This window comes from Tachysurus fulvidraco, chromosome 22, assembly GCF_022655615.1.
Source record: "Tachysurus fulvidraco isolate hzauxx_2018 chromosome 22, HZAU_PFXX_2.0, whole genome shotgun sequence".
Lineage (NCBI taxonomy): Eukaryota > Metazoa > Chordata > Actinopteri > Siluriformes > Bagridae > Tachysurus > Tachysurus fulvidraco.
The window spans coordinates 3,503,340-3,523,339 of record NC_062539.1 but is presented as its reverse complement, the minus strand read 5'-3'; the positions used below and the strand labels follow the sequence as shown (position 1 = coordinate 3,523,339).

Sequence of the window (20,000 nt, the reverse complement as noted above, 5' to 3'; positions counted from 1 at the left end):
CAGAGGGGGCAGTAACAGTAACAGAGGGAGCAGTAACAGAGGTGTCAGAACAGTAACAGAGGAGGCAGAACTGTAATAGAGGGTGCAGGACAGTTATAAAAAGGGCAGTAACAGTAACAGAGGGGGCAGAACAGTAACAAAGGGGGAAGAGCAGTAACAGAGGGGGCAGAACAGTAACAGAGAAGGGAGAAAAGTAACAGAGGGGGCATTAACAGTAACAGAGGGGGCAGAACAGTAACAGAGAAGGGAGAAAAGTAACAGAGGGGGCATTAACAGTAACAGAGGGGGCAGAACAGTAACAGAGAAGGGAGAAAAGTAACAGAGGGGGCATTAACAGTAACAGAGGGAGCAGAACAGTAACAGAGGAGGCAGAACAGTAACAGAGGGGGCAGTAACAGAGGAGTCAGAACAATAACAGAGGAGGAAGAACAGTAACAGATGGGGGATTAACAGTAAAAGAGGGGGCAGTAACAGAGGAGTCAGAACAATAACAGAGGAGGAAGAACAGTAACAGATGGGGGATTAACAGTAAAAGAGGGGGCAGTAACAGAGGAGTCAGAACAATAACAGAGGGAGCAGTAACAGTAACAGATGGGGGATTAACAGTAAAAGAGGGGGCAGTAACAGAGGAGTCAGAACAGTAACAGAGGAAGAACAGTAACAGAGGGGGCAGTAACAGTAACAGAGGGAGCAGTAACAGAGGTGTCAGAACAGTAACAGAGGAGGCAGAACAGTGATAGGGGGTGCAGAACAGTTATAAAAAAGGGCAGTAACAGTAACAGAGGGGGCAGTAACAGAGGAGTCAAAACAGTTACAGAGGAGGCAGAACAGTTATAGAGGGAGCAGAACAGTAACAGAAGAGTCAAAACAGTAATAGAGGAGGCAGTAACAGTAACTGAGGGTGCAGAACAGTAATAGAGGGGCAGTAACAGTAACAGAAGACACATTAACATTAAAGGTATCACACGCTCAGACCTCTTCATGGAGCTTCTTCAGGAACCGAATTTCGTCCTGAAGGGACTCCACTTTCCTCTCCAGGTCCACTCGTGCTAGAGCAGCAATGTTCACATCCTGCCACAGGCATACACCCACACACACACACCCACACACACACCCACACACACACACACACACACACACACACACACACACACACACACACACTTTATGAATAAAACACATTGGGGCCATGCTGTTAAAGGGAAATAAGAAAATAAATCTATTACGGCCCTGAGGCAGGACTAAATAGTTACCTTAACGTACCTTAATAGTTACCAGTTACCTTAACAATAAACTAATTTAACTAGCTTCACATGCTTCAAATACTTCACTACATCATTCAAGAAAGCTAAAATATACATAAATTAGTTAATACATTTAAATAACTTAAAATACTTAAAAGATATTTAAGAGGCCACATACAGTAATGACTAAATACTGAATCATATCAGAGGATGTTTGTTGCTCATCAGTGCAGGTGACATTGAGCAAACAGATCAACTCACACATGAGGGTGTTTATTTTGATTCATCTGCATTTGTACAGTATCATCACAGAGACCTTTATTTGTTCCACGGATCTTGCAGCTGTGTGGTTTTTTTCTGGTTGACGTCGTCTGATTATTCTGCTGACAGCTGCAGAAACCTATCCGGTGATCTTATCTCTGAATATCCGATGACAAACCATCGGGTGTTGTGGACAATTGCTATGGTGGTTATTTTGTTTTTGTCTTGTTTTTACCCCATATGTAATTGGTATATTCCTTGAGGATATGACATTTGACACTAAAGTATCTGAAGTAACTCGGTTAAGTGTAATAGAGTCTAACACCTTTTTTTTTTTTTTTTTTTTTTTTTGCTAGGTCAGGGCTGTAGTGCTCTTGTTAAAGCTCCTGCTCTATTTAGGACTTTTGAAGGCTTCTCAGATTCAAAATGGCCAGAGCATCAACTGTGTATTGTGTTTATGAGTGTAAAGCTTGTATTAATGTTACACTATAGTTTGTATCAAGGGAGAAAAAAATTAATCTAAATCCAAAAAAATATTGCAATAATAAACATGTATTTTAGCACGATTCTTGGATTATATTTTTTTCACAAAATAAAATGACAATGGATCTAAATATAAAAATCCATTTTAGCATAATAATATTTTATTTTAGCTTGATAATTTATATATATATATATATATATAATTTAGAGAGTTTGACTCCTAACCCTAAGGTTGTGGGTTCGAGTCTCGGGCTGGCAACACTACGACAATACTACGAAAGAACATATTAAAAAATGAATATTTAATATATACTTTTTATATTAAAGAAAACTATAATATTGAAATCCATTTCAGGATATGTATATTAGGATAATAAATCCTTTTAATAATAATTTTTAAAAACGATAAGTAAATACATTACCCCAGAGCACAGAGACCTGCACACACATTTGCCCCAATTGCCCTTACCCACTTAAACAGCTGAGTAATACAGACCTGCCTGAATCCCTAAACTCACTTACTACCTTCAAGAGAACATAAAAAGGTCATGCTGATGAGGGAGCAACTGTTTATAGCTGGTATAACATTAAGTGATAACTAAAACTTGTTTTGTGCCTGTTCCATTTATTAAACAGAACAATTAACAGATAAAACATATATTAAAAATGGTAATAGAACAGATTAAAGCACTTTGCATGCTGCGTTAATGAACACTAATGAACTATGCTGACTTCACTTCATATCAGGACATTGAATATTTACCAAAAAAAAAAAAAAAACGCACACACATCCCTAAGTGTTTATTTCTTACTTTATATTACAAGTAGTACAGTTAAGTGTGATCAAAAGAATTGATTTACACACAAAGAATATAGATTTTCATTATTTTTTTTCCTTGTTTCTCTGCAGAAGATGTACAACTCTTAGAAAAAATGCTACGTTACGTTCAAGCTCTACGTTAAACCTTATATTTAAGAAAAAAATAGAATAAAATAGAACAGAATAGACACAAATAGAAGCTCTCCTCAGTGCCTCAATGCTTAACTGACATGTATTAAATTTTTGTCAATCATTTTTCTCAGTGGTCGCAGGACTGTACCTGTCTGAAGCTCTGTGTGCTCCTCTCAGCCTGCTCTCTCTGCAGAATCTCCTCCTGCAGCCTGAAGCATTCAAAAACAGAAGAAGAGCAGGTTTAAGTATTTTTCTAATAATAGAAAATACTTCATAATAATAATAATAATAATAATAATAATAATAATAATAATAATAATAATAATAATAATAAACAAAAAGACGAGAAGGTGCATTTTATGCTCAGAAATTTTACAAGCAATCATGACGTCATGAATCCAATCATGAAATCAGTTGTTTTGCTGTTGTTGTTGTAGAAAATGTTTGTTTTTCGACTTTTTAAATCATCTTAAATCACTATTTTTATTACGGCATTTAATTAATTATAATGAAAATTAAAGTCAGAATGAGTTGCACGAACTTCGCACGGATCCGTTCTATGTCCACGAGTAAGTTGTCCCGTTGTATCTCCGCCCGCGCTTTCTCATTGGTCAGCTGGTCCACGTGCCGCCGCAGATCCGCCACTTCGTGCGCGCACAGCTCGGCGATGCGCGAGGGTCCGTTCCCACGATAGCGCTCCAGCTCCGTGCGCAGAGCCTCATTGCGCTGCTCCAACAACTGCACCTTCTCTACGTAACTGACGAAGCGGTCGTTAAGCGACTTATTGCTGCCGCGAGAGACTTTAAAATCGGCGTTAAGGGCTCCGGACAGACTGACGTCGTGAGTCTCATCCGCCGCCGACACAGTTCCGCTCCACGCTCCGGTGGTCTTGCTGCTCGCGTAGAGCATCGCCGGCGCGTCGGATTGCCCTCGCGCGGCAGTCGTGGCCCTGCTCTCGTGACCATACCGCTTTCGGTAGGACGAGATAGTGGTGGAGGAGATGGTCGACATCACTATGCTTAATAAGAAAGGAACGGTTTTTACGCGCCTGACCACGAGCGACTTTTATATATTGCTTGTGCGTATGCAAATCGCTCCAGTGCTCCGGGTTTGAGTGACGTCAAAGTCGACCTGACCTATTGCACAGCATCTCAGTCTCATTACTTTGTGTATCAAACTTTTAGAGATTAGATTAAATAACATCAGGAGCATCATTATTCTAGGGGTGGACCCGGAGCCTATGGCGGAAAAATAATCCCACGTACACACACTTTCACACACTTGTGGCATTTTAGCATCACGAGTCAGCATGTTTGTGGACTGAGAGAGAAAAACACACAGAAAGGTGGAGAACATGCTACACGCCATATGCACAAAGCTCCGGACAGAACCAGTAGGATCAAACTAGTAGTAGTAATAGTGGTGATAGTAATACTAGTAGTAGCTAAAGTAATACTAGTAGTATGTAAAAAAAAAACCAGACATCTAAAAAGAACTGAAATTATAGCATAAATAAATTAGATTTTAGAAATTAGAAAAAAAAGAATGAATAAATGATGAAAGTAAAAATGAATCATATAATTTGTAGTTCTAATATTACAATATAATTTATTAATAATATAATACATTAAAAGATACAGTTGTGCCAGAAATTATATTGTATAATTAAATATGCAATAAAGAAACAAGTTTATTGTACTTTCTTCATTTAATTCATTCATTCATTCACTCATTTTCTACCGCTTTATCTGAACTTCTCGGGTCACGGGGAGCCTGTGCCTATCTCAGGCGTCATCGGGCATCGAGGCAGGATACACCCTGGACGGAGTGCCAAGCCATCACAGGGCACACACACACTCTCATTCACTCACACACTCACACACTACGGACAATTTTCCAGAGATGCCAATCAACCTACCACGCATGTCTTTGGACCGGGGGAGGAAACCGGAGTACCCAGAGGAAACCCCTGAAGCACGGGGAGAACATGCAAACTCCACACACACAAGGCGGAGGCGGGAGTAGAACTCCCAACCCTGGAGGTGTGAGGCAAACGTGCTAAGCCATTGTGCCCCTTCCTTTAATTCACGGTCTGCGTATTTAAGAGTCATCTCACAGATCTGCTGGAAGTAATTGATACTGAAGTACTGAGGAACACAGCAGAAGGCATTTGTGTTGAAGAGGAATGATAATGAAGCACCTGCTGTTTTTCTTGCTCTTCTCTCCACTCAGTATTGGTGTCTAATTCAGACCACGCTAGCTCAAACATGTCTGTGATAATCAGGGTTAATACTGCAGATGCTTTCAGATTTTAATCCCATTCCCTACTTCATGTTATGTGTCGTTTGGTGTTGGATAGGCTTGTCCTATTCACATACCATATTTTGGACTTTTGAGTGATGTAAAATGAAAATGAAAATGAAATGAACCATGATGATATCAGAAGGAGGACTTTAATATACATCAATCCATCCATTTTCTGTACCACTTGTCCCATCCTAGGGGGCTAGGATCCCATCCATAGGTGACAACGTGAGGGACACCCTGGAGGGGTCGGCAAGCCATCGCAACGTGCTATCGCACACACACTCATACACACTATGGACTATTTAGAGATTCTAATCAGTCCAAATATCTTTGGACTTGGGGAGGAAATCTGACTAATCAGAGAAAACCGCTGAAGCACTGGGAGAACCATGTAAACGCCACACACAGGGTGTAGACATGAATCAAATCCACAACCATGGAGATGTGAGAAGAACATGCTAACCACTAAGTCTCTGTGTCTCCTTTACATTAATATAAACCTATAAACCTGGAACTACTGTCACAGCTGCTGTTATAGAAAATATACCCTGAGCTTTTGATTTGATATTTGAGTCCCCGTGTTCCAATCAGGTCACTAAAGAGTAACCACGGCATCATACCCAAACCAAATAATGAATTTTCTTGGCCATTTGGAATTTCTCACTGTGAGTGCTACGTTGAGAATAATTCACCACCCAAATAATAATCAGTAGTGGTTAAAAAATGGTCCCATGATGCATTCACAGATCGTTCATAATAACTACGTGCTTTTATAGCACAATGTACAGTACATATAAAACCCAATACACTTCAGAGTATGAGTATGATTATGATCAGAGCTTAAAGTAATTCTGTTAGTCTGTTAATGTTAGTCTGATCTTTAAAGAGATAAGTTGGTTATAAAAAAATAAATACCAAAGCCTTTCTAAAATGCATGAAAGTCATGAAAGGGTATTCAAGTTTGTTTGTAACTTTTTGACGTTTTGTTTACTTCTTTAGTGATATTTCTTTTATTCTACCTGCATAGCTTTCGGGTAGGCAGGAAACCTTTACTAGAAAAATCTATGCATAAGGTTTTCTTTCTTGTTTATTTTTGTTCGGAGAATCTCCTGCAAATGTTGTACTGTTTTAACACATTTTTATAAACATATGGACTCATTTGGGTTAAAATTTCAACATTAAGGACGATTATAATTTCAACTCTGATGAAATAAAACAATAATAACTCATCAGTAAAGTGATAGAAGTTGTGTTATCATAAGCATTGACACATAGCAGGTCTTCAGTGAGTGTGTGTGTGTGTGTGTGTGTGTGTGTGTGTGTGTGTGTGTGTGTGTGTGTGTGTGTGTGTGTGTGTGTGTGTGTGTGTGTGTGTGTGTGTGTGTGTGTGAAACAATCAATACTCGGTTCAACTCAGATTGCATGTAAAAAATCGATTAGTGTTAGTGAGGTCTAGGTTAGAGAGCAAGGGGTCATCTGAGGGAAAGGGACAAGTTTGTGATTGATGTCTTTTCGACTGTAGTTCAAACCACTGTCAGCAGAGGGCGCTACAATGGCGTGTATGATGCTTTGTTATTCATACTATTACTATCATCATTATATCATTATATTACCATTATATTACATTATTTATCATTTATAAATTACATTCCTGAATTTATTTATAAGTTAGAGGAATGTTCTTTTTAAACCATCCTGGCTTTCTTAAATGTTTAAATTATTTAAAGGTTCCCAGAATATTATGGGGAAGTAATTAAATGAAATAAAAAATTCTGTTGGAATTATCTAAAAGTTGCCAGAAGATGAGATTTCTTTAAAGAAAACTTTCATACAAAAATCTAGCAGGAACTAAAAATCCCTATTCTTATCATGTCTTAGAAACCATCATGTATTTTCCATAGAAAGGATTCAGACGCTGTGTGGCGCTAAAAACAACCAATGATAACAACAACAACAAAAAAAGACATGAAACGTTTTGTTTTTGTTTTGCTTTCTCCCTCCGCCTTCACTTTCTCTTATTTACAGCCTGACAGTCCCCCCCCCCCCCCATGTTTGCCTCCTGTTGTAACATTCCCTTTCCCGCGTCTCTTTCTCCCTATACGTGTCCGTGGTGGACTGTACCAACTGCGGGGAGAAGAGGAATCCGAGCCCCTGTTCATTTCAGCACTAGACAGCGACCATCCCGACTGCGAGGTGGCGTCTTGAATATCGGCGGTCTAACAATGCAAACCGAACGAGCGAACAAACGGTCAGAGGAACGACGATGCTGCAAGAAACGACGCGACTTCCTGCCTTGTGTGCCAGCTGTCGTTGCTGGGTGATATATTACAAATACCGAATGTAGTATTGCGCGCGTGGAGCATCATCATCACCATCAACATCATCAGCAGCAGCAGAATCTTGAAACAAAAAAGGGACCTCAGCAGGTCTACAGTGTTGTGGGACCCCTAGGAGAAGGAAGGGAGGGGTGTGAGTACACCCTTACAGGAGAAAACAGACTGTCCCTTTGTTTACATCAGGATGGATGTGAGGATGCGGCGGTTCCGAGCAGTAGAGATTTCACTCCTCATATGGATAGTGAACGTGTTCCCAAAAAACGACTTGGCGCGCGCTGCATCCCGTGAGTACCTTGTCTATTAAAAGACATAACAGAGAAACCAGAAAGCTGGATCATTCACAGTGCTAATTTAATGCACAGCCTTTGAAAAAAAGCAGTGCCGGGTTGTGCACATCCAGTGTTGCAGTAGCTTTCAGAGTAAATCATGACCCCTGGATCCTTTTCAGGACTTTATTTTTTATTTTTTTTTAATTATGACGCGTGCAAATAAATCAGAATCACCATACAATTCAGGGAAAAAAGTCAACAAAAAAATTGCTGAACATATAATATGTGCATTTGTGTACTTTATTATTGAGATAGTATTTAGTCAACTTGTTTTTAATAACGTATAAAATTAGTGAAAGTTCTCGTGATCATTAGTATGAGGAAATGAATAGTATAAGGAAAAAGGAAGGAAAGTTTCATTTGTAAATTAAAAATAATAATTAAATAGACAAAATAAAATGCTACTACTACGACGACGACTAATAATAATAATAATAATAATAATAATAATAGGAAGAAGAAGAAGAAGAAGAAGAAGAAGAAGAAGAAGAAGTATCACTTATCACTGTCATGGTATCTTCTTCGTCTTATATATATATATTATTATATTACGTCTTATATATATATATATATATATATATATATATATATATATATATATATATATATATATATATATATATATATATATATATATATATATATATATATAATTCCTTCTTACAATTGTAAAATGTTGCTTGGAAAAGTTGCCCAGATTATGAGCGGGACTCGTAGCAAATTCGCTTTTGTTTTTATTAGAGACGCAGCTACATCATCATTTTCCATCCCATCAAACAGCACACAGGTCAATATACATATAAATATATATTCTCTTATATCCTTTTAGGAAAATGCCATAAAATTGAATCTGCTTAAATAATCATCCAGCATCCAAAACTGCTGCAAGTTCATTTCTGTATGTTCTGGAAGAAATATTTAAATCACTAATAAATCATCCAACATAGAGGAGACGGTGCTGATGGTCCTCTGGGACTCTGAGACGTATCATATATTAATTTAATCTGCAGAACACACCTGAGCCATGCCACACAGGTGCAGCAGAAACTCAACACAGTAAAATTGTAGAAATAATTAGGTGTGAATAAAATTCCAATACTTAAGTACATGTTTATGATACACAATGTTTATGGGCTGTAATTTTAAAGGATCATGAAGTTAAACAATAAATAACTGCCATATAGGGTACAATATTTGATAGTTTTTTAATGAAGTGTGCCGTTGCTCAGTGTTTCTAGTCTCATGACATAATTTATTGCGACCCATTCCTGCGACCTTGAACTACCCGACTCTCAGGAAACCCGAAATAACAATTTCCCATCCTTTGCTGCTTTCCAGGAGAGCAGTGAAAACTGAAATTAGCACATTGTTGTAGAATAAAAGAATAAGAACCTACAAAGTGTGAGGCATGAATGAAGTCTGTCATGAATGACTGTGTGTTAGAAGTAGCCTTTTGATACCTACTGTATATTTTATTTAAAGTAGTTCACAAGCCTTACATAACATCCACATGCTTCTGCTTCTGATTTTTGCTTTTGACGGTACAGTATATTTAAAATACCCTGACCTCAAAATATCAAAGATTTGGACTGTGTTTTGAGGGATAGTTTGTTCTTAACTTTATTTTTTTTATTATTTTAACACATGCTATAAAAGTGTGGTTTTCAGAATTCCTCATCTGTCATCTGTAGATTTCTCGAATCATTGTCATGACCTTCTGTCTCGTCTGTACAGAGTATTTCTTTAAAGAGCTTCATCAGCGCTTTAGAGAGTATCTATCTCCTTTGAGACACACTGATAGATAATATTGGGTTGCAAGAAAAGAAAGTAGAACCAAAACTGGCTTTAAGGGTTAAACACAATGAGTGTTGTAGTGAAAGTGAAATGAACCGGTGTACAGTAGAGTACCAAACAAAATTCAGCAGTAAATAGCTCCAAGACCTACAATCGAGGCAAAGGCTTAAACATCAACTCAAGGGCAAAGTAGGAATCCGTATCACCTATAAAATATTTATGACATCACTGACCAGGACAAGTTCCGTACCGTATTACCAGGATCTTCTCGTCCTGGTGGCTGTGACTCCACAGCTTGGGTGTTTTGTAATGCTAATAAGCAAGCTCATTGCGACTTGTGACACCTGCCACCCCAATTGCTAGAACCGTGTGCCACGTCGACCCTCCCCCATTCTCCACACGTAATCCTTTGTCAGATGGACAGAGCTGAACAAAGGCATCCGTTTGCTCAGAGCAATAAAAAACATAGGGGAAAAAACATACCTTACACACACACACACACACACACACACACACACACACACACACACACACACACACACACACACACACACACACACACACACACACACACACACACACACACACATCAATACATCCTTCATCTAATCTTCTTAATTATGTATGAGGCTATTGGTTAGTTTTGCCCGTCAGAAATACAAAGTGATGTTTAGAAAAGGGAACTCTGCACATTCAATTCAATTCAAGTTTATTTGTATAGGGCTTTTTACAATGGACATTGTCTTACAAGCTTTACAGAACATAAACATAGAACAGAAGGTAAACATAAGGAGAAATATAAAGAATTAATATAATAAAAAGATATATATAGTTCACAGGGTGTATGTATGTATGTATGTATGTGTGTGTATGTCTGTATGTATGTATGTATGTATGTATGTATGTATGTATGTATGTATGTATGTATGTATGTATGTATGTATGTATGTATGTGTGTATGTATGTGTGTGTATGTATGTATGTATGTGTGTATGTATGTGTGTATGTATGTATGTATGTATGTGTGTATGTATGTATGTATGTATGTATGTATGTGTGTATGTATGTATGTATGTGTGTATGTATGTGTGTATGTATGTATGTATGTATGTATGTATGTATGTGTGTATGTATGTATGTATGTATGTGTGTATATGTATTTATCCCCAATGAGCAAGTCTGAGGTGACTCAGGCAGCAGTGGCAAGGAAAAACTCCCTTAAAACACATTCACATGGTGCTTGATTATACAAGATCTAGGAGGAGGCAGGGAATTTAAAGAAATATAAACACATATAAGTTATACATGCTTAAATTCTTTAATACACACAAATATTTGTGGTGAGGATAAATTAACAAGTGATGAGGATATTTATCTACAAGGTCATTTGTGTGTACAAATGTAAATGTATAAAGATAGATAGAGTGTTTTTTTGGGAAATGTGTACACTGCACAGTAGATTTTCCTTTTATTTATTTATTTTTACTTTTTAATTCAAAGACTTTTTGCTGAATCTTGTGAGAAGGGTTGCCAGGTCTACACAAAAAACTTAAAACTAGCCCAAAATGTTCAGGCATAATAAAATGTAAATGTATTTTGCTTTCTTTTCTCCGTCTTTTCTCCAGATCCTATGATGTAACTGGTGAATGTGATCAAAAATGTTATCAGATATTTATTGTTGTCAGCTTTAGCCCTCATTACAGCTAATCTGGGAAAAGAAGTATATGTTGTTTTGAAACAGTTCGACAAAGTAGAAAGGTTTCCAGAAATATCCACAGGGTGCCTGGTTATAATTGAGACCGCACCCACTTCACCAACGCACATATATAGTGTTGAAGATGCTTGCTTATGTACTTTATCTGTTCTTTACATAAAAAAACAACTGAACACAGCACATTAGTGGTTAGCACGTTTGCCTCACACCTCCAGGGTTGGGGGTTCGATTCCTGCCTCCGCCTTGTGTGTGTGGAGTTTGCATGTTCTCCCTGTGCCTCGGGGGTTTCCTCCGGGTACTCCGGTTTCCTCCCCCGGTCCAAAGACATGCATGGTAGGTTGATTGGCATCTCTGGAAAATTGTCCGTAGTGTGTGAGTGTGTGAGTGAATGAGAGTGTGTGTGTCCTGTGATGGGTTGGCACTCCGTCCAGGGTGTAACCTGCCCCGATGCCCGATGACACCTGAGATATGCACAGGCTCCCCGTTACCCGAGAAGTTCGGATAAGCGGTAGAAAATGAATGAAAAATGAATGAATGAATGAATGAATGAATGAATGAACACAGCACAGTAGATTGTAGTTGATAAAGAAGTGAGTACAAAATGAGTTTGGGATCAAATCCAGAACACGTAAGTGAATCTCTTGTAGTCTGTATCATATGACTGAGCTTTTCAGAGAGGAACTTAGGTGTAGAAACATCACAAACATCCTCCCTCTCTCTCTCTCTCTCTCTCTCTCTCTCTCTCTCTCTCTCTCTCTCTCTCTCTCTCTCTCTCTCTCTCTCTCTCTCTCTCTCTCTCTCTCTCTCTCTCTCTCTCTCTCTCTCTCACACACACACACACACACACACACACACACACACACACACACACACACACACACACGGACCCCCTGTGTCTTGTCCAGCCATGGAACGTCCATGTCACCTCTCAGTTCTCACATCACCTACAAGCAGACAAGCTGTTGAGAGAACAAAGGCGGCTCAGTCGGGGTTCCTTCACTGGCTCCGTTAGCTCATTAATACAAAATGATGCTGTTGAATCTCATCCTGTAATCTACAGCGCAGGCTACCTCGACCTAATCGCTTGTGTTGACTCAGAGGAACTGCTGGCTCAGGCACCATCCAGTGATTAAAGCCTTACGGCTGAACTGGAAGGAAAACCTGCGAGACAAATAAAGGAGTGGAAACATCTGTTCTTTGGTACACTTGTTCTCTGGACTTCTGTACAGGTTCTCTACATACAAACACCTAAAAACATGGCTTATGTATTCTAAATTGTCTTTATCTTGTGAAAGTCAGTAGAGTACAGTAGCTCTAGCGCTCACTGAAGCTCTACATTGTCACTGTGAAAGCTTCTCCATGAAGATGAACCACCGTTCTCTAACTGTTGGCTAAAGCGATGGAGATACGAAATTAAATTTGGTATTGATCAACACTAAAAGGTCAGGAGAAAGCTTTCTCGGACAGCGAGAGCCGGCATCAGGTTCCTGGAAAGGTAGAAGGCATGATGGCTGCAGGCCAGAACGTCATCAACGTTTTTTTCCGTCAGGTTAGCAAGATGTCACATACTGTAGCTACCACAGTTTAGCAGTCATAGCCGCGGAAAAGCTTTACTTTCATTATTGATCATTTACTAGCAGTGTTAACAATGGATGGACTGAAGTCAGTAGATGACATGTTATGTTGAACAAAAAGAGAGCTAGCTGGACGCCTTATGCTAGCTGGACATTGCTAGCATTAGCTTCTCTTTAATAAATAGATACCTTATAATAGCTGGACATTGCTAATGTTAGCTTTTTGTTGATAATTATCCACATTATGCTATCTTGGCCTTACTAGCATCAGCTTATCTTTGATGATTAGCCTCCATAAACATTATTCATGCTAGCAACAGTCACTTTTTTTGCATGAATGTTGATGTTTTCAAAATCACCGATTATGTGGGAGAGAAATTTAAAAAAAGAACTTTTTTTGTCTGCAGTGGCGCAGTTCTCATCGCAGGTCTTGGTGCAGCATGGCAGGTTAAACACTGCAGAGGTGTGTGTGTGTGTGTGTGTGTGAGAGAGAGAGAGAGAGAGAGAGAGAGAGAGAGAGAGAGAGAGAGAGAGAGAGAGAGAGAGAGAGAGAGAGAGGGAAGTAGAGGGAGAACTCCATCAGTTCAGAACATGGTCGTGTCCCAGGAGCCGAGTCTGACACAGATCTTCAGACACAGAGAACGAGAGAGAGAGAGAGGGAGAGAAAGAGAAAGGGAGAGAAAGAGAGAGGGAGAGACTGAGAGAGGGAGAGACTGAGAGAGGGAGAGACAGAGATAGGTTGCCCAAGTTTCTAAAAAGTACTTTATCTGCAGCACTGTTCCTCGCTCGGCAAGACTTGACAGAGTCATGCATGAAATATTCAATACTTCTGCCCTTCTGAAGAAAATACAGTGCTGTTGTTGTGGAGCTGCGCTGTTTCGGGGATAAAAAAAGAGAATGTACGTTTATTCACTTATTAATTCGTCAGTCCATTCACCAACTTGTTAGACAGTGATGCGGCGGCGCCTTAGTTCACCTTTTTCACCTCCTCATCTTCACACTCTGAACACTTCCTCATATCTGTAGACTGGGTTCATAAACAACCGCTAATAACCATCACGCTCTGCGTCTCAGATATTGCTAACTCCCCCCCACCCACCCACCCACCCACACAAACACACACACACACACACCCTCGGCCTTCAGGAGCCCTACAGCTGCACTGTCGTTGGCACAGAATTCTAAATTTTGACCTCAGGGGGAAAACTCTTTGGTAAGTGTCATTTTTTACCATTTGAGCTGTGAAATGCCACAGGGGCAAAGACTAGATTGAAATGTCAGTGTTCATTAAGCCACGCTCTCCCTTCCGTCACCATTCTTTTTTCCCCCTACTTGCACTATTCACTCAAAAACCTGCAGGTGGGTGAAAAACCTCTCATCCAGTTTTCAGAAGAGAAGAATACGTCCTCCTCAGATGCTCCACAGGATATTCCACTGAGACAAGATAAAGATTTAGCAACTGAAGTCAGTACAGCAGTCTCAGTATTTACGCCTATCTCAGGCGTCATCGGGCATCGAGACAGGAGACACCCTGGACGGAGTGCCAACCCATCACAGGGCACACACACACTCTCATTCACACACACTCACACACTACGGACAATTTTCCAGAGATGCCAATCAACCTACCATGCATGTCTTTGGACCGGGGGAGGAAACCGGAGTACCCGGAGGAAACCCCCGAGGCACGGGGAGAACATGCAAACTCCACACACACAAGACGAAAGCGGGAATCGAACCCCCAACCCCAGAGGTGTGAGGCGAACGTGCTAACCACTAAACCCCCGAGGCACGGGGAGAACATGCAAACTCCACACACACAAGACGAAAGCGGGAATCGAACCCCCAACCCCAGAGGTGTGAGGCGAACGTGCTAACCACTAAGCCACCGTGTCACAAACCCCCCACCCCCACCCCCACCCCTGTTAAAGTTAAACATGCTTTTTAATAGACATGTTTAACAGAGCTGAACCGTTTCGCCCTGAAGTTTGTTGTGGTTCAAGTCTGACCCGAGAATTATCCATGATCTAAATTTCCATAGTGAGATGATAGCAGACTTGATCAGCGCTATGCATTATTTATCCAGCCTATATGGCTGCTATACTATCAGCTCCATTACCACACCTACAAAACTTTCTGCATTAGCTAATTGGGTGTGAAGGGTGTGGATGCGTACAGTACCAGAAGTTTCTCAGAGAAACAAATCTGCTCGCGATGCTGCTCTGAATCTTGAATTGAATTCTTTAATATTTTCACTGTTCAGCTGTAACTGACTCTGGAATTTTCTTCTTCAATCTCATCCGATATCATAAACAGCCATCATTCGTAGTTCGGTTCTACAGAAGCAGAGCGGCTGTAATCTGACGCTCGTCTCATTTCCGGTGTTGTGGCTTCCAGGCACGGCTCTGAGAAACCTTTTATGTCTGTTAACTGACACTGGGATCCACGGCACGTTCGCTCGGATTGTCGATGTCTTCCGAGTCTGAATGAGAAATGAGAATTGGAACTGGCTGCTCGTAGGAAACGACGAGATTGTTTGACGGCTCTGCTAGTAAAGAGACTCTTACTGTATATTTATCTTCACACCCGTAAATTGGTGTTAGCTGGAAATGTCAACAGAGTCAGAGCATCAGCTTTGATGTTTGTGTAGCAGTCAAGCTCTTGGCCTTGAGGAGAGAGTGAGGAGAAAAGTGACTCTGTGCTCATATAGAGAGAGACACGGCTGTCTGTCTGCGAGACTAATGTACTGTCTGTCTGTCTGTCTGCTGGCGCCGACATCGTCCTCCGTATAGCGGACTCGGACTGGGGGGCGATCCTTAGGCAGATCCTTTCCACAGGCGGAGAGATACAAAAAGATAGATAGATAGATAGATAGATAGATAGATAGATAGATAGACAGACAGACAGACAGACAGACAGACAGATAGATAGATAGATAGATAGATAGATAGATAGATAGATAGATAGACTGACAGATAGATAGATAGATAGATAGATAGATAGATAGATAGATAGATAGATAGATAGATAGATAGATAGATAGATAGATAGATAGACTGACAGATAGATAGATAGATAGATAGATAGATAGATAGATAGATAGATAGATAGATAGATAGATAGATAGATAGATAGATTTATAATACATTATAAAGTTAATAAACAAAAAAAATCTTATCAAGACTTTTCTGAATGATATAAAATATCGGCTTGCTGTTGGAAAGTATGACACGAAAGTTTTCACATCTCATACTCTCACTGCTCCTGTGGATTTTATCATTAATACATTTATAATTAAATTTAATAAAAATATAATTATTAATTAAATTTATTATTTTTAAATTAATAAAAATAAATAAATTTTGCACCAAATATCACAATTTATTTTGCTTAACATATTTGAACAGTACATGTCAGCAGAGCATCTCTCTCTCTCTCTCTCTCTCTCTCTCTCTCTCTCTCTCTCTCTCTCTCTCTCTCTCTCTCTCTCTCTCTCCTCTAGTCTGATCTCTCTTTCTCTCTGCTTCCTGCTATGCATGGTAATGTCTAGGGGTGAGTGGCGGTAATGGTGGGCATCAGCGGAATAGACATAAATTGTTATTGTGCTATAGAACGTAAAGGCTGATAGGTGTTTTTCTCCACAATATGGCTGCATGCCTGAGTTCCTTTATTGCAGCCGGAGATGGAGAAACACGATTAACGTTCCGCTATCTGCTCTCGCTAATGGAGGCTTAAAGGCAGCGTTTAATGGGTTGGACCGGCGTAGGGAAATTTCATTTACCCTCGTCCACTCTTCACTCCTTACGAACTACACCCATAAACACTCAGCAGTATGACAGTGAAAAGTTTACTTTACTGGGATCAGCTCATTTTTCTATTTACTTCTGACATCACTTTCTCTCTTCATGCTTTATTCATGAGGAGAGCGTATTTGCTCAGGAGTTCATTCAGGAGTCTGCATTTGGAAGAATTTAGTACTAAAATTAAATAGAAATTAGTGTAATTAAGTAGTCACATAAGGGGGACACGGTGGCTTAGCGGTTAGCACGTTCGCTTCACACCTCCAGGGTTGGGGGTTCGATTCCCACCTCCACCTTGTGTGTGTGGAGTTTGCATGTTCTCCCCGTGCCTCGGGGGTTTCCTCCGAGTACTCCGGTTTCCTCCCCCGGTCCAAAGACATGCATGGTAGGTTGATTGGCATCTCTGGAAAATTGTCCATAGTGTGTGTGTGTGAGTGAATGAGAGCGAGAACATAGAGAGAGAGAACGGGGGCATAGAAGCCTTTATTATCACCACATATACATTACAGCACAGTGGAATTCTTTTCTTCACATACCCCAACTGAGGAGGTTGGGGTCAGAGTGCAGGGGCAGCTATGATACAGCACCCCTGGAGCAGGGAGGGTTAAGGGCCTTGCTCAAGGGCAGCTTGGCTGTGCTGGGCCTTGAACCCTGATCCTCCGGTCAACAACCCAGAGCCTTAACCAGTTGAGCCCTGCGATGGGTTGGCACCCCGTCCAGGTTGTATCCAGCCTTGATGCTTGAGGCTCCCTGTGACCCGAGAAGTTCGGATAAGCGGTAGAAAATGAATGAATGAAAGTAGTCACATAGCTCAGATCTTCAGTAACTTATGAGTAACTATGGGCTTGTTGGAGCGTTATAACCCTTTAAGCCTTTAAATATAAACAAGAGGGATAGAAAATAAGGACCTAAATAGCTATTTTTTTAGTTTACCGTCGACTCACTGAAATCTAGAGAAGAAGGCTGATGTGAATATAAAATATAAAAATGAAAATATAGAAATGTTCATTGAAATAAACATCTAGTACCATTCATATGGGAGATTAGTCTAAAATGGCACTCGATCCGGCTTATTATGCATTTTAAGATAACGTAGCTGTTTCAGTCCATATTTTCTATCCCAAATTTTCTGTTGGCTCGACACTAATGAACCACACATAAGGAGGTCATCCACATATCTTGACTGGGCCACCTCAGAAAACTTGTAACCCGACTCTGGAGACTCTCAGCTTTTCCCAAGTAACCTAACCTAAAACGTAACCTAAAAAAACCCCACAGACTCTTAAAGGTTCAGGTCTGTGTTCTGACTCACTTAAAATGAGATGTTCTGTTTAAATCTGCTTGTTCATGTTGAAGTACAATTATATTTGGTAATACCTGCTGAGAATAGGAACCCAATTGAGCTGTCATTCCCTTCAGAGGACACACAGGCTATTTTTATAATAATCTCAACTCAGCAGTCTCGCTGCATTTAGAGGTATAATGAGGCGAGGTGTTAAATAAGGACAGCGATGTCTTTGTTATGGATTTATTGCGATCGAGGTGAGGTTAAGGACGAGATATTAGGTAGTATCTGATTACAGATCATGCTGATAAGTCACACCTGCACATGTGGATGAGTGTGTATGAGTGTGTGTCTCAGAGAGATGGGAATGATGCATTCCCAGCACAATGTACTCGATGGTGCTTCTTCATTGGAGCTGTATTTGGATCGCATGTCCTCTTTTTTCCTGCAAATTTCACCGAGTCGGGCTGGAGACAGATTCGCTCGCTGAATGGTTGAACGGACAGAACATAATCCTGAAAAAAATACACCTTAGGATTGCCCATTAACTTTTTTAATGGAAGATTTGCACTACAAAATGGACTGCCATTCTTCCTGGTTCTTATGTGTATTATAATCCCTAGCTATAAGCTCACTGCAAATTTCTGGAAATTTTTTTTCTATAAAGCGCCGTTATATTTTGGTTTTCATGCACTGGGTGTTAAGGAACCTAATTTAACTCCACCTGGTTTTGCTTATCTACATCTTCCCTGCACAGAGCTGCATTATCTCTGACTACTGTATATTGTGAGGAAGGTAAAAGTGCCATTTACTTTATTAAACAATTTTTTTTTTATGCTGTGAGAGAAGAATGACCTTGTTTGGAAGTGGTAGCTCAGTTGTTAAGGTTAAAGTTGTTGGATTGTTAATCAGAAGGTTGTGAGTTTAAATCCTAGCTCCACCAAGCTGGGCCCCTGAGCAAGGCCCTTAACTTCAATTGGTCAGTTGTATAAATGAGATAAACGTCACTCGTTCTGGATGAAGGCCAAGTGCTGTGAGAGTATTGGTAGTATTTTTTTTTTTTGCAATAATTTTCACCTGAAGCCATTTTAGTGTAGCTAAGACTATGAAAGGGTTATTATATTGATAAATTAATTATAAATAAACTGTGTGTGTGTGTGTGTGTGTGTGTGTGTGTGTGTGTGTGTGTGTGTGTGTGTGTGTGTGTGTGTGTGTGTTTGATTTCCATTCAGTTTTGCTCCCATTTTTTTCCCTCTCAATCATTGATTCAAACCACATGCTAAGTCTAGGAAACCTAGGGTATCTTTCCAGAATCGAAGACACTCTGAGATCATTTTCTAAAAACAAAGACAAACATGTTCGCATTTTCCTCACAACGGATTATGATCAAGACGAGTAATTAGTTGAGTAATCGATATGAGTGCACTTTGAGCTGGAAGAAGCTGCAGGAGACTGTAGGAAAGGAAGATCACATTTCTCAGAGACTTTTTTTTTCTCTGTTCCAAGGCCCAGAGCCCTGAGGATTTCCCTTGTTGTATTATTACAATGTCTGAGCATCACTGTAGTGTGTGTGTATGTGTGTGTGTGTGTGTGTGTGTGTGTGTGTGTGTGTGTGTGTGTGTGTGTGTGTGTGTTTGCACACATTTAATTCAGTAGTTCCCTAATGTTTAAAGTGTCTGTTTGAACACTACAAGTTCAGCAGTTCTCACTAGCTTTTTCTTTGCACAGAGATGAACTGATCCACTTAGGGAGTTGATGTTTGGAAAGAGAATTAATAATATTATTATTATTATTAATAATAATTAATTTATAATTATGTCTAAACTCTCCAGCTGAACTTTGTAATACAGCACACTGTGTTTTGTAGCTTTGGGCTAAACTTCGGGGTGGAGTTGGCCGTGCTTGTGGGATTATTCTGAGC

The 20,000-nt window shown here is 40.0% G+C and overlaps 2 protein-coding genes across 6 annotated transcripts in view; one reads left to right on the top strand and one right to left on the bottom strand.

Annotated features, from left to right (window-relative positions):
• viml (vimentin like) overlaps positions 1 to 3,951 on the bottom strand; it is an 8,664-nt gene extending 4,713 nt beyond the window's left edge. For all 5 annotated transcript variants that reach the window (XR_003443740.2, XR_003443741.2, XM_027166106.2 and 2 more), the window contains exons 1-3: positions 3,482 to 3,951; positions 3,089 to 3,149; positions 976 to 1,071 (exon numbers count right to left, since the gene is read on the bottom strand). Coding sequence is in view for 3 of the 5 variants with exons in the window: in XM_027166106.2 (XP_027021907.1) it covers positions 976 to 1,071; positions 3,089 to 3,149; positions 3,482 to 3,951 (627 nt within the window). In the remaining 2 variants the exon portion in view is untranslated. The remainder of the gene's footprint in view (positions 1 to 975; positions 1,072 to 3,088; positions 3,150 to 3,481) is intronic.
• A 3,427-nt stretch (positions 3,952 to 7,378) lies between these two features.
• The window catches only part of cntnap2b (contactin associated protein 2b), a 36,369-nt gene continuing 23,747 nt past the window's right edge, over positions 7,379 to 20,000 (top strand). Inside the window, exon 1 of the mRNA XM_047806749.1 lies at positions 7,379 to 7,867. Coding sequence (XP_047662705.1) covers positions 7,768 to 7,867 — 100 coding nt within the window. The 5' untranslated portion in view covers positions 7,379 to 7,767. The remainder of the gene's footprint in view (positions 7,868 to 20,000) is intronic.